At 36.4% G+C, this 15,089-nt stretch overlaps 2 protein-coding genes across 2 annotated transcripts; both read left to right on the forward strand.

Annotated features, from left to right (window-relative positions):
• The first annotated feature begins 2,042 nt into the window (after window positions 1-2,042).
• On the forward strand, window positions 2,043-7,607 carry ppa1b (inorganic pyrophosphatase 1b). The gene is made up of 11 exons (XM_042502064.1): window positions 2,043-2,180; window positions 3,596-3,660; window positions 4,073-4,126; window positions 5,036-5,155; window positions 5,283-5,369; window positions 5,516-5,642; window positions 5,729-5,856; window positions 6,717-6,802; window positions 6,909-6,984; window positions 7,096-7,135; window positions 7,234-7,607. The coding sequence occupies exons 1-11, from the start codon at window positions 2,120-2,122 to the stop codon at window positions 7,263-7,265; spliced, it is 876 nt and encodes a 291-aa protein (XP_042357998.1). The 5' UTR covers window positions 2,043-2,119; the 3' UTR covers window positions 7,266-7,607.
• Window positions 7,608-8,374: 767 nt separating this feature from the next.
• sar1ab (secretion associated, Ras related GTPase 1Ab) lies at window positions 8,375-14,296 on the forward strand. The gene is made up of 7 exons (XM_042502477.1): window positions 8,375-8,448; window positions 9,591-9,661; window positions 10,948-11,067; window positions 11,159-11,224; window positions 11,303-11,406; window positions 11,491-11,622; window positions 13,039-14,296. The coding sequence occupies exons 2-7, from the start codon at window positions 9,604-9,606 to the stop codon at window positions 13,153-13,155; spliced, it is 597 nt and encodes a 198-aa protein (XP_042358411.1). The 5' UTR covers window positions 8,375-8,448; window positions 9,591-9,603; the 3' UTR covers window positions 13,156-14,296.
• Window positions 14,297-15,089: the final 793 nt, after the last annotated feature.

A 15,089-nucleotide genomic window follows, 5' to 3' on the forward strand; every position in this document is an offset into this window, starting at 1 on the left:
CACGACGAGCTGCGGCCGGATGTGACGTCAACGGGGCGAGCAGCCGTATGTTTTTTTTCGTCTCTTTTTTTGTTAAAAAATTAACAAATCAAAACCTTTTTAATTAACAGTTTTTAAAAAAGTACAGTCAGTGGTGGTCAATTCAAAAAAAAAAAAAAATGAATATAATGACATAAGTGAGTACAAACCAGACAGACCAAAATAAAATAAAAATAAAATAATTTACATTCCTTTCATTTGTTCACATCATTGAAAACAGTGTGCCAGAGAGGTTAGAAACCCATGGGCTTACAGAAATAACTCATCTATGGTAATACACTAAATTACGGTTAATTCAATAATTTACAATACTTTGATGCAAGTAATATACAATGGTGTCAACAAAAAAGACAAAAACATGAAGAAAAATAAGATAAATAAAAAATGAATAACATAATGACAAGTGTGAACACACATAGGTGATTGCCAAATTAGGTATTTCAGAAAGCTTTGCATTCAAATTTAGTTTTTGTTGCCTTTTTTAAATAACGTATTTAAGTTTGATATTGTTTTAATATCTAGATCTGATTTTTTAAAGTGGTAGAATTGGGCAGCTTCTTTAAAAATATTATATGGATGTAAAATTTTGTGAAAATCATTATCAAATTAATTACATACTGTACATTCTTGGAGAAATTTAGATTTTTGAATATTAGTAACAAATAAGTTGTTATTCTTGCCAAATTGTTTTGGTGATATACCTGACAATCATAAAAATCCTCAAAATAAAAATCAGCATTTGGTGTCAGCCCACTTTTTACATGCAGAGAAACAAAGCCTGTCTATCTCTTTGCGTGTGTGTGTGTGTGTGTGTGTGTGTGTGTGTGTGTGTGTCTGTTTTGAGCTACATTTAAAGAATAAGTAGGTCATTCTGATGACATTTCCTACCTGAAAGAATGAGCGACTCTACTTTTTTACTGCATTTAGGAGGAGGTAGTAGGTCATTGTAATGGATATTTCATATTTGACAAAATATTTTTTTCTACACGTATTCACATGTAAAGAGTTAGCAGGTCAGTCTGATGACATTTCCTTCCTGACAGAATGAGCTACTCTATCTTTAACTCCATTTATAGAAGGTGTAGGTCATTCTGGTATGCGCTACAATAGGCAATAGGCCTAAGAATTGTTTTCTATCTCTGCCTCAAAGCAACAAGAGATCGCTGCTGGCTCCCATATGCTGCAGTGTTAATTTCTGTCATCAAGTTTGAGCAAAACCCAAATATGGAGACTTTTTTTAAGTGAGTTTTCACATTCATTTTTCATTTTATCCATACAAATGACACATTGATGTCTTCAGCAAAGTCTTGTGGTGCTCAGAACAAAGACATTTCAACAGCACTTCTGAGAGTTTTTGCTATAGGGTGTCTTTTTCAAGCAGCAATTCTCTATGTTTCAGCTTTTTCTGGCAATTTGTAATATATTTCTGCATTTTCAGCAACAGTTTTGAATTCATTTCAGCTTTAAGCATTCACATTCATGTCACGCAGGAAATGCTTTTTCTAGTTTTTATTCTTATTCTTGTTTTATTTATTTTCTGTTTATTCTATAGACTTTAAACTTATATCATTTTTTTGGTTGCTTTGCTTTTTAAAATCCATTTTTGTTGTTGTTATTGTTATGATCCTATTTCCGTAATTTTCTAGTCTTACTAAAACTTTATGTATAGCTGTTTACGTGATCCTTTAATTTGTGCCTGAGTTATTTCAACTTTGGTATGTGAAGCACTTTTTGCTGCACGTTAATATAAAAGGTGCAATATCAAAAAGTTAATACTTTGATAAATACAATACCAGATGACTTCGTGAGTCAGACTATAACACTGGTATAGCTGTTCATTCATATGCTTTATGTTCAGTTCTGTTTTTAAACACAATGCAAACTTTCACTCATACTTATACACTTTTGGTATTTTCATCTGATAATTTCGGTATTTCCGATTTCTCTGAAGGCATCATATGCCAAGTGCGCATGCGTTGTGCCTTGTCTCTTCTACGCCACCTATTACCTTGCTCAGACGTCTCTTTCCGCCGCCATCCGTCATCCTAGAGACACACAACACCACAAACCTGTACTAAACATGAGCTACAAAGTGGAAGAGAGGGGAAACCCAAACTCCCTGAGCTACCGCTTGTTCTTCAGTAAGTAGAATCCGAGTAGAAATAATAGAGTCATTGTTTGCTACTTTGACGTCCTTTCACAAACCCCACCGGCTAGCTGCAACCTCCCACGTGTCACTTATTCATTTATGTTAGTGGTTTTGTGTCAGCCTATCATTGCATTGTTGACATTGTATAATCTCAAAACGGAAATTACAATCAAATCTGCATTTGTTTGAATAGTCCGAGTTCATTGGTTTGGGCAGCGTAAAGTTGCGCCGACCAGTTGGGCCAGTTTCGCGTGTAAGTGGGATGATCTGGTTTCTGACACGTCACAGAGGGTCTCGTCGTCGATTTTACATCATTGTTATTGCTTAAACTGTGCAAAAGTAAGCGGGTTATTTCGGTAAATCTCGCACGTCATTTATTGCATTGAATCATGAACGCTTTGAGTTGAGACAACGCCCTCCCTGGTGCAAAACGCTGATAACCCCGTTATTACTGATAAAACAAGGCTGTGATTACCTAACGTTATCGACCAAATGCTCCCTGCAGGGGCATAAATTAGATTATTGCTTTTTTTTTAACAATGTTCCCGCAGGTCCTTCAAGTCTTAAAAGGCACTGAAGTAATTGATCAAATAGTAAGGTCTTAATTGGTATTAAATTGACTTAAACTAAGCTTTCTAAAGTCTTAAAAATGCTCAGACATGGAAAATTGGATTTTATTAATCATGGTGATTGTACATAGCAATCCAAGTGTGTGTGTGTGTGTGTGTGTGTGCCAAATTGTTTTGAAAAACTTCACTGGCGCCATGCTTTTGCTTGCCTGCATGTGTGCAGCTGCAAAAATTAGCATGAAAGTCAAAATCTGGGGACCGAACCGTCCCCAAAAGTACAGAACAGCAGTTCATTGTTTAGCTTCCATGTTGGACTCCATCCTTTATATAATATGCTCTCTATGGATAAGTACAACCACATTTAAAAAAAAAATGTTTACTATCTCTTTAAAGTCTCTGAATGCAGACAGACAGCGGTCACTGGGGTATGATGTGAAATAAGCCCGAGTGCTCAGCTAGCGTTGGTTAAGTATTAGAAACTGAAAGCATTGGCCTCTTTGCTAAACAGGATGCAATTTAATGGGTGTTTCAGGAAGCTAAACTGGCACTGCCTGTTCTTTATGTGCACTGTCCTAGATTTGTCATTCATTAATGGTAGAGGCTACATTATAGAGCCCAAAATGCATAGTCTGTAGTCTGTGTTTTATTTTTTATTTTTTATTTTATCAAGCTAATCATTGGCAAACCCTCTGCCAAAAATGAAAGTAAGCAGTAGTGATAACCTATGTATCCTCTTGGCAATCCACTAGACTTGACAATGTGATTTTTGATATGAGACACATGAGAGCAGCTCGTGTCTGTCTGCCATGTTCATAACAGTGTTTGATCTGTGTTGCAGAAAATGCGGAGGGAAAGTATGTCTCACCATTCCATGACATACCGATGTATGCTGATGAGAGTCAGGTAAGATAACATCTGTCGACTTCACCCCAGTACATATTTATGTATTTTGTGCAACCTTTAAATCTACCAAAATTTCACCTGCAGTTTTTCCATGAATGTGAATACTTTTTTAGTCAACTGCAGTGTACGGGTTTAAATACTGCTTCCCAGAATAGCAAGGTCATAGTCTATCTGCGAAGGCAATGGCCTTTACTTTTTTTTTCTCAGTGCAGTGTCAATATCTCATGATTACAATAGAATATTTATTATCTAATCTTTTTGAAACAATGCTAGTAACGGAAAAGTTTTGACCAAAGTAAAAGACAGAACTATATGTTCATTGTGTGTTTAAAAATTGTGTCATCTTCACTTGTGTTGTATACTATTTCTGAATGATTAAAAGATTATAATGACAGATTATTGTCTCCTACAGAACATCTTTCACATGGTTGTTGAAGTACCAAAGTGGACAAATGCAAAGATGGAGGTACGATTCTGAAATATTTTCCACCATCAACTTTCAGATCAGATGATCTGCATTTGCATCTTTGGAAGCTCACACAAACTACTGCACACGCGACACTGCACTTCCTTGGGTCATGAGCAACACCTGACAGCTGTAGATTTATGATGATATTTCAATTTGAACATATTGAATTACGATGTTGCTATTTAACTTATTTTACTCTGAAATAATGTACAAAAGACCCCCAAAGCATGTTAAAATATTCTTTGACATAAGCACCCCATTTCTGAAAAGATTTAATTAATGAAGGTAATATGCCGGTGGTAAACTTCGTATTACAAGTTATTATGGCAACAAACACCACACTTAAGCTGCTGCTTCTGGCAGTCAGAAACATCTGTGAAATACACTCAGTGAGTCATGCTTGACTCTCTGCAGCTGCCCCGACTGCTGCAGAGGGAACTGTTAGCTTTTGTATTCAAAGTTTATTCATATTGAATGTGATACATGCCCAAAGTGCACCAGGTAGACTGGATGAATGGTTCACACGGCCGACACACACACACACACACACACACACACACACACACACACACACAGACACACAGACAGAGTCAGAGATTCCTTGCGGTATTATTAGAATATCCAACGGGTTTTAAAATGTTTTCGTGAACACACAGCTCATATAATGTCTTCCACCCATAAACGTCACAAGTTAAATGAGATTAAATATTGACATTTGTAATTATTAAAATAATGTAAATATTTAATGTGAGTTTTTGCATGCAAATTATTGTATTGCCACTTGTTTTCTAATGTGAAGCTCCTCAGTTTCAAAAAGACATCGGAAATGCACTTAAGCAGGGATGAAACATAGTTTTTAACCCTAATCATTTCTTTAAAAGTAACAGCAATGCAATTTATTTTCAGATCGCAACAAAAGACCTGTTGAACCCAATAAAGCAAGATGTGAAGAAGGGCAAGCTGCGATATGTTGCCAATGTTTTCCCACATAAAGGCTACATATGGAACTATGGAGCCATTCCTCAGGTTAGTTTTCTCAAACTTGTTTGCTCCCTAAAAACTGTGGTGGTTTAAGATCAGTCCTGCAGAGTTTAAAACTTACAACAGCAAATTCTGAGCACTTACGTCAGCTGGATGTATTTTTTCGTTTCAGACTTGGGAAGATCCGGCACACAAAGATGGAGACACTGGCTGCTGCGGTGACAACGACCCCATCGATGTCTGTGAAATTGGCAGTAAGGTACGACATCACATGATGATTTAACAGCCGTATGTAAATGTTTGACATCTTTCATTATGTCATTAAGTCACTGTGATGATTGATTTCATTGTTGTGTACATTGAAAAAGCATAATACTGCTGATGACAACAGAAAGTGTCTCCTAGGTGTGCTCTCGTGGGGAGGTAATCAAAGTGAAGGTGCTCGGGATCCTGGCCATGATCGATGAGGGCGAGACTGATTGGAAAGTGATTGCAATCAATGTAGAGGACCCTGAAGCCAAAGACTTGAACAGTACGTGCCTTTTTCCTCTGTTTGATTTTTGAGTAGTCTTGCATCAGTCATGCTGAACTTGTTTTGTTGTCCCCGTCTCTGCTCAGACATCAGTGATGTCAAGCGCCTGAAACCTAGTTACCTCGAGGCCACAGTCGACTGGTTCAGGAGGTACAAAGTGCCAGATGGGAAACCGGAGAACAAGTTTGCTTTCAACGACGAGTTCAAAGACAAGGTCTCCACCCTCACACACCCTATTTAGCCGTATATTTACAGGGAGAAATTGTTTGAGATTAATGTTTAATTTGATTATCTTTCATCTTTAACTAATCAGTTAACTTTTTGTGCTGTGAGAGTGATCGTTTCCAAGGAGCTGTAGTTTAGGCTACAGTTGCCAGATGGTAAACCTCTAGTACTATGGTACTAGAGGCTTAAAATGATTGCATTTTGAGGAAATTCATTGCACGTGAGTCACAATGACAAGAATAAATAAAGTAAAATGTGTAATGTAACAAGACATGCATTTAATCAACTATTTGACATGCCTACATCTTATTACTTACTTTACGTACACAAAATTGAATCATAAAAGAGTGCAACTGGAAGCGGCTTCATATATCTGCAGGCCATATGGAAAGCTAATAAAGTAAATATGTGGGCTTACTGGTGCACTGAAATAAACTCAGTTTTTGTATAGGGTTTACGTTCATAACCTGCACCAAGCTTGTTTGGGTGGGAAGAGGTCACAGGAGAAGAGATGCTTAAGCACAGACCATAGATCCATATTTTACCATCCCCTTCATGTTAGAAAATACATTTAAATGAGGCAGCACAGGCTTAAACTAACAACGAATTTAAAGTGTCACAAATGGTAAAATTATTTTACATCACAGCACTTTTTGGCATTACTGATTATACGTCCTGTGGAGGGTAAAATTGTCTGGTTTATGCCCTTGTCAAATTTATGCAAATTTGAACAAGATTTAAAACATAATTATATAACAGATTGTTCTTGCATGGATGTTATAGTTAACTGCAAAAGATCTTACTTTTATCAGAGCACTGACTGTTTTTGTTTTGTTTTTGGTGTTTCAGGACTTTGCCATTGAAGTTATCAAGAGCACTCACAACTTCTGGAAAGCCCTTATTGCCCAAACGGCCAATGCTGGGGAACTGATATGGTAAATACTGTTCTTACTGCTTCTACCACAGCTAACAAATACAGCCACTTTTTAGTCAGCTTTAAACTAAAATGTATTAATTTATGGCTTCTATGATGCTATACAGCAAAAACACGTGCGTCTCGGCCAGCGACAGCCCTCTCTGCTGCTCAGTGGACGAAGCTAAAGCTGTTGTTGGTGAAGTAAGTACGATTTTGTTAATCCGTTTTCGCAACATAACATCTGAAGTTTCAACACTAGGCCTCATTCCTCCTTGGTGTTTATTTCATAAATGATGTTTCACTCTATTTTAGACCTGTCCATGTGGAAAAGAAGAACCTATCCCCTCATCAGGTAGCATTTCACAGATTAATTTTGTAAATAATGTCCAGATTGTTAGATTTCTGCTGATAGATCTAATGTGAGACTGACTGTGATGTTTTCATTCGCAGTGGATACATGGTTCTACTACGATAGGAAGTAAACCAAGAGCTGTTCGGATCGGAGCAGACTGAAAGGCTCGTCTCTTATAGGAATACTTGAAGGTGGTCTTACCAATGGGAACCAATGGGATGACGGGATGGGACGTGGATGCTTGGGTCTGGGCAGGCTGTTTCCCTGTAGATGGAGAGATAGTGGTTAGATACTGTAGAGAAAAAGCAAAGTAAAAAATGCACTTATGTCTTGACCAATGAATTTTCACTTATTTAACAAAGATCTCTCTGGAGATGTGCTGTCAGAAACAAAGTACAAGTGCCTGTAGAAACTTGTGCCATGTATGTGAGTCTGGACTGCTTTAATAAAGCTTCTCTGGTTAAATTATCAACAAAGTGTGAATTTTTGTTATTATTAACATAATACTTTTATGATCTGGAATTAAATTAAATTTGCTTTATCTTTATCAAAAATATTTGGACTGGGGTTTTGTCACTGTCATAATTCTGCATCCTGGTGTTCAGTACCCTATATTACCTTTCTTGAGTGTGTTCTGATTACATCTATGCTTACTTTATAACAACTATATTTGTGATGTGTCGCTCCTTTGGCTTAAATGTTTATGAGTAGTGTATACTATCCAGCTTGTGCACCTCCTTTAATTTATTCAATTTGATTAATAAAAAAAATATTAGATTTAAAATAATTAAATGTATTTAATCTCCTTTAATTGCAAGGAAAAATCCCATTTTAGTAGTAGCACACAGAGAATTCCTTAAGAAAATGAATTAATAAATACACATTAACATATCAAAATGTTTACAAATAATACCTCTTTGGGTCTTCATTCAAAATACACTGACATACTGGATAAAACTTTAAATGGTGTTTGACACATTTTTTTTTACGTTTTACTTTACATCCTGTGTAGAAAACTACATTAAAAATATTGCCAAAAAATAAGCAGTAGAATTCATATTGTAAAAGCAGGCGTAACTAATTAGTATTAGTATATTATATTATTTGTATATAGGAACGTCAACAGATAGGGGAAGCCGTAAGAGTTAATGGTAAATTTTTTGGGGAAAATATTTTTGGCACGTGGGCCCCTCCCGCTTTTTAGCCGTCCTAGTGACGTATTTCCGGTTAAATGTCAAACTCGCAGTCAGTCGACGGGACAAACTCGGACCAAAAAGCAGCGCTCGGGCAGTTCATAAATTCAGCTAACCAAGGTAATACCACAAATTAAGTATTAACTTGACGTTGTTGTAGTAAGTACATTTCGTTTTAAGACTAAATTTCTGCTTGTTGAACCATTTTACTGATATGAAAAAGGTTTAATTTAGTGATTCAGGACCTGTGTCCGCGCTCATGTTGTTTACTAAATGTATGATTGTTTACTGTAGGACAGCTGATGTTGTTGACTGCTAGCTACATGTGATAAGCCGAACTGTGGAGGTTATCGTGAAGTTACTGGAACAATCATTTCTAACGAGCTCAGTCACGAATTTAGTGGCCTGACGTGTTTTATTGTATTATTTATCTATATTTGTTATAGAATTTCGATTTGAGACTTACTCGAAAACCTGCTGCGATGTCTGACAGGATCACAGACATTTAACTCAGTACAAAGTGGCTGTTGAAGTATTTAATCCATAAACGTTTTAATTAAATGCCACATTTTTATAAATGGAGTTTGGTGTTTACAAATAACTCAGCTGCAACACTGTATGATAAAGTTATCAACAGTTGTGTGATTTCTTAAAGCCTTAGTCACTGAAGGCTTCACTATCCACTGCAACAAGCACATCAAGTCTCATATGGAGTGACAGGTGTGTGTGTGTGTGTGTGTGTGTGTGTGTGAGAGAGAGAGAGAGAGAGTGAGTGAGGGAAGATGGGGCGACTGCTCGAGATCAAGTGTCCTTGCCACAACCTGTCATAAAAATAGTCAGAGGAAGATCAGTGCGACTTAGTGAGACAACTTTCAGAGCAAACTATCATCTAAAAAATCATCTAATGCCTGTTTGTTGCTGCGTTCGCCCTCTTTTCCTTTTCATGCTTTAGAGCTTGTGTGATTACACAGAGCTTACACATACCAGCAGAATAATCCAGGGTCAGGAATAATCATTAACAATAAGCTTCAGTGCTAGATTCTGTACCTTTGCAACAGGACATTAAATTCTATACTTTTTTGCTATTTTATTCTGTCTTTATGTGCTGTGTTATTTGGGAAATGTGTCCATGTACTCTTGTGTGCTTATGATGGCGGAGGGAGCTGGGTTAAACAGCATCTTGAATATGAACTAATCTGTGTGCTGTGTTCTTCTCTAATTTGACATAATATATAATTCAATTTATGTGATTTGTATTGCAGGCAGTCCAGAGAAATGTCGTTTATATTTGACTGGATCTACAAGAGCTTCAGCAGTGTCTTGCAGCTGTTAGGTAACATATTGTACATACATGTTAATATTAACAATATAATCCAAATCGAGGGACTAACAAAGGAATGCTTTCTTTCTTCTTTCTAAATGCCAGAACTTTTTTGTCATACAAACTAAATTGCTATTTGACAGACAGAACACCAATTCTCAACAACAACATTGTGCTATTTGACATAACCCTCCTCCACTCCACTCCGAGTTTGAAAACAAAAAATGCCTGAAATGACACACCTGAACTAAAATGGCCTCACAAACCAGTTTTCTTATGAAAACGTGTCCCTTTGTCAGCAGAGGTCAAGGAAACTATGGGGCTATAGGCGAAATATCTGCACAAATAGCACAAAGTATGACAATCAATAAATATGTCAAGGCTCATCTCCATCTCTGGTTTTTAGGCTATTACTACAAATGTAAAATTGGTAACTACTACATGTTGATTTGAATTGTTAGAAGCTTATTTATTTTTTACATTTTTCATATATTTCACCCATTCCAGCCCACATACCCACAACTGTGCACATTTTACATTTCTTTTTTTTTTTTGTCATCTAAAAATGCATAAATGTGTAAGAATCATAGACTTAGTAAATAATAGACTGAACTACTTTGTCCACGTATGAGTGAAAAAAAGATGGCTAATGTGGTAGGAAATAAACCTGCTAATGGTTTGAACATCCATCGCTGTGCTTGATGGAAGGTTATCGCTGAGCAGAAGTCGCATAACATCACTCAGCGGAAACGCAGTCGTCTCGCAATTGGGTTTTATCGACATTTTGCAAATATCGTTAAAGTTTTGTGCAAATCTGTAATGGAAACCTGCCTACAGACTGTAGCAACACCTCACAGACAGCCGCCACCCTTAAAAATGGGCAACTTTGAGCCTTAATAAAAAGGTGAGTTATAAAAAAAAAAAAATCAGAAGTGACACAGTTGTCATGAAATTAGCTGAAGAGATTAAAATGTTTTTTTTTTTTAACGAGGCTGTAAATATGCCTATTTCTGCTGTAAAGTTGGGCAACTTTGGGAGCCAGCCTCAAGTGGACATTCAATTATATGCAGTTTTTGGCACTTCTGTATTGGCTTTATTTTTCAGTTTCATAGGTTGCAGTTTGGTAATAACACAGATTTGTTTTATCTTAAATGATCTTGAATATGACAAAAAGTCCAGTCCTCATTGTCATCATCATCCTCATCAAGACTGAGATAAAAAGCAATACAAATTTAAAGTGAATTCATATTAAATATTTCATATTAAATTCATTATCTTTGTTTTGTCTTTATCCTCAGGGTTGTACAAGAAGAGTGGCAAGCTAGTATTCCTCGGATTAGACAATGCTGGAAAAACAACACTCCTGCACATGCTCAGAGACGACAGGCTAGGACAGCACGTGCCAACGCTACATCCAAGTACCTCCAGCGATTCAATATGTTGCCAGTCCTGTAGTGAATCTCTTGCTTCATCACTTATCTAAAGTCAGTGTTTCCTGTCTGTCCTCAGCATCCGAGGAGCTGACCATAGCCGGGATGACTTTTACGACGTTTGACCTCGGAGGTCATACACAAGGTAGAAATAAGATAAATCCTGTGATTTGCACTGACAGCTGTGTGTTACATAAATGCTGACTTTGCACTGCTCTCACAGCACGAAGGATTTGGAAGAACTACCTCCCAGCTATAAACGGTATCGTCTACTTGGTGGATTGTGCGGATCATGAGCGACTTGGAGAGGCCAAAGTTGAACTTGATGTAAGTGAATTTTAGTGATTTCACCTGTTTATCGACACACAGCACAGTTCTCTTTGGTGAATTTTTGATATTTTCCGTCTGCAGGCCCTGTTGACGGATGAAACCATCTCAAACGTCCCAGTGCTCATCCTGGGGAATAAGATTGACCGTCCAGAGGCCATCAGTGAGGATGCACTTAGAGGAATGTTTGGTCTTCATGGACACACAACAGGAAAGGTAAAAAAAAAATGTGTGGAAGATTAAATGATGTAAATGAAAGCTGAGTATATTTTTTCCTACACTGTTATTGCACCCATCTTTATGGCAACACTTTAATAGTATATTTCCTGTAGTTACTCCTTCGCTTTATGACTTCAGTAAATAGCACATTTGTGTTCATGCTGCCTGGTCGTTCAAGGTCATTTTCCCTGCAGAATAACAACAGTAAGCTTCACAAATCTCACAAGGCCAGACCTACGATTCATTCAGCACAGAAGAAAACTATTATTGCATCCACTGCCGCTCTGACAGAGCTGAAAACTCTAAGTTTCTAAAACGAATCTGATTTGCCAAGGGCAGGCGTAACTGTGTTTAGATTGCCACTGCTGTGGCTTTGGGGGGGCAACATGCTGTTGAGAAGCTTTTTTGTACAGTACCTGTCTTATGCAAAGTTTTTGTAGTAGTGTTTTCATTTTAACCGCCTGCTGTCCGTCAGCTAAAAGACAAGAAAAGAGAGCAAGAAAGGAAGCACAGTCAGACCACAGCTCAACAAATAAAGGTTGCACAATACTGGATATTTCACCTGGATATGTTTTTTCACCTGATTGCAGAGAACATCAAGTCTCTCCTACTGCCGCTTTAACCTAGGTTACATGTAAAACATGCCATATTTATAGTTATGTAACAAGTTTTCAACAAAACTTAAAAATTCATCCCATTATAACAGACTTAGATGATGCTCTCCCTGAGACAATCCTGACTATGGCCAAAATTAGGGAAAATAAGACCTCTTTCAGCTAATTAAAGTCAGATTATTAAGTGTCATATTACCACCTGTCATATCAGAAAAGTTCATTTTGGGCTGATGCTGATGTTTCATTTTAATACCGATGATGTGCCGATATCATTGTCAAGCCCCACTACAAATACCTCTACAAATATCACAAATACAGGTCCTTTTTGCTCCCAGATATTGGAAGAAAAGACCATTTTTGTGGTTTTGCTCACAGACAATTAGTGCAGGCATTTTTTTTGTTTAATGCAATGTGTGTTTGGCCCACTACAACAGCAGCTATAAATCATACAGCCTGTTAGGTGTGCCAAGATGTGACCAAAACAGTCCGACCAAGTATGGCTGTACTACACAACTGTTGTGTCTGGTGATATTTTATGCAACTTAATGCTTCCATTCACATGATGGGTATCAAATGAAGTTGAAAAAAAATTACACAATGTACTCTGTTGTTATCTGTATCACTTCAAGGGTACTTTAATTGGTACTGGTATCGTCATTTTTATAACAAATACTCAGCCGTAGTTGTACGACATGCAGAAAGTTACAGATTTAAGTTATTGATTGCACAATGTCCACAGTAAAGGATGTTGAAATGTTTTGATTTTTCACTTAAAGGTTGTGCGTTTTTGTTTTTTCAGGGCAAAGTGTCACTAAAGGAGCTGAATTTGAGGCCAATGGAGGTTTTCATGTGTAGCGTGCTGAAGAGACAAGGATATGGAGACGGTTTCCGCTGGCTTTCTCAGTATATTGACTAATTTATGTTCTTTAAAAACTGTGTTTACCATGCTACCTGCGCACACAAAGACATGTTCCACACAAAACTACCTGCCGTAGAGAGTTATATCATATTAAAAAATAATATAACGAAAAATGTAGAACTTTGACTGTGCCAGTAGGGAATGTGTAGTGTTTTGTGTTAACACACCCCTGTTCTTCATGTTCTTCACTTCAAAGATATGTTTGTTATACCGGTCAAAAACCACAAGATTTAGTTATGAATCATCCGTGTGTATTGTTCAGATTGATTGTGGAAAATAATCTTCATGGTGTGGTTTCCACCCTTTCGTAAAGCCTGTACAGAGCTCTGTCTGCCATATAGAACATGTCATCGCTGTGAACCGGTGTCTGACCCGAGTTTATTTTTAGCTGCTGGTGTAGACTTACAGTGAAGGTCAATTTGGTTTAACATTTTGTGCTTGGAGTCACTGTTCCTTCATTGAGGATGAATATTGTAATTATATCTTTATATTTATCCTAGTTTATCTGAAAAGTGCTGCAGAGATTTGGTGCCATATTTTTAATAAGACAGTGTTAATACATTAGTGTGTGTGCTACCTCTAAGGATACTGACAGTTCTGCTGATTGCATGATTTTTTTTAATCACTGAAGGATCTACCACTACAAGCCGATTTTATGAATGTGACCACAAGTGCATTAACTGACATTTAGTGGTGAGAATCTTTAATAAATAGCACAGAATGGTATTAAATAAATTGCAGGATATGTTAACTGCATTAGCACAGCCAGGTGATAAAAAAAACAACTCGTACTTTGATGCCAAACTATCTTTTTTCATGATGGTTTAATTGCTGTGAATCAACTAGAGTACTTTGTGATTAGTGCCTGCTCACAACATGCAGTGATATTATGAGAGTACTCAGGTGGTGCTTACAAATAGGGCACGCAAAACATGTGCATGAAATTACCTCTTAGTGCAATATTATACATTACTTTGTAAATAAGCTCTTATTTATATTTGCAATAAAAATTGGCTTACCTTGTGTTTCATCAAGCATTGAGGCCTGAAGTAATTTATATGTTACAAAAGGTTGGTCACATTGTTATTAAACATGTGTGAAGTTTGAGCATAATAAATATTTTTGACAATCCTTTAAATATTTCTCATCTGGCTCATTGTGATTGTTTTTTTAATATGAAAAGGCTTGACACAACCAATTACAAACATTATTAAACAATGCTATTGTTATTACAATACCTTATAAATACTAACGATGGATAAGGTCAAACTAGTTTTCGGATCTTGTTGCTTTTATAATAAATTCCTTAATTGTACTGCTGAGAAAAAGTTAAAGTTAAACCCACGTCAGCTGTAATATGGGACAGTTAATTTTATTTCTTATAATTTAACATTCTTCAGCAACTGAAGGAACTTTTGCTAAATATAATCAGTGATACTTTTGAAATTGAAAAAAAAAAATAAGCTAAATAAAAACATTTCCACTTTTTGCATATAGAACTCCCTCTTCTATTACAGTTATTATTGAATTAATTAATAATTAATTTAACTGATATAAACTACAACATGGGAGGGTAAAAAAAAACGATTTACTTATTTATTTATTAGCATTCATTAGCTATAAAACTCTAAAAGTCATTTTTGCTAAACGTACTGGGCTGTTCAATTTGATTTTATGCACTTCATTGCTTTCCTAAAATTAAAAAAAAAACTACATTGTATAAAAACATTGCACTTTTGCCATTTAAACTTCTAGTTTTACTCATTACAGTTATTATTGATTTAATTAATAAATTTAACTGATATAAACTATAACATGGGACACTTCTAGTTTTACACATTACAGTTACTTAGAGGTGATTTGGGATCCCTTTCAGATATTTTGTTTTTCACCAATAAAAACTCCTTATAACATACGTAGCAGCTGAGTTC

The sequence above is a fragment of the Plectropomus leopardus genome, chromosome 15 (genome assembly GCF_008729295.1).
Source record: "Plectropomus leopardus isolate mb chromosome 15, YSFRI_Pleo_2.0, whole genome shotgun sequence".
NCBI classification, from domain to species: Eukaryota; Metazoa; Chordata; class Actinopteri; order Perciformes; family Serranidae; genus Plectropomus; species Plectropomus leopardus.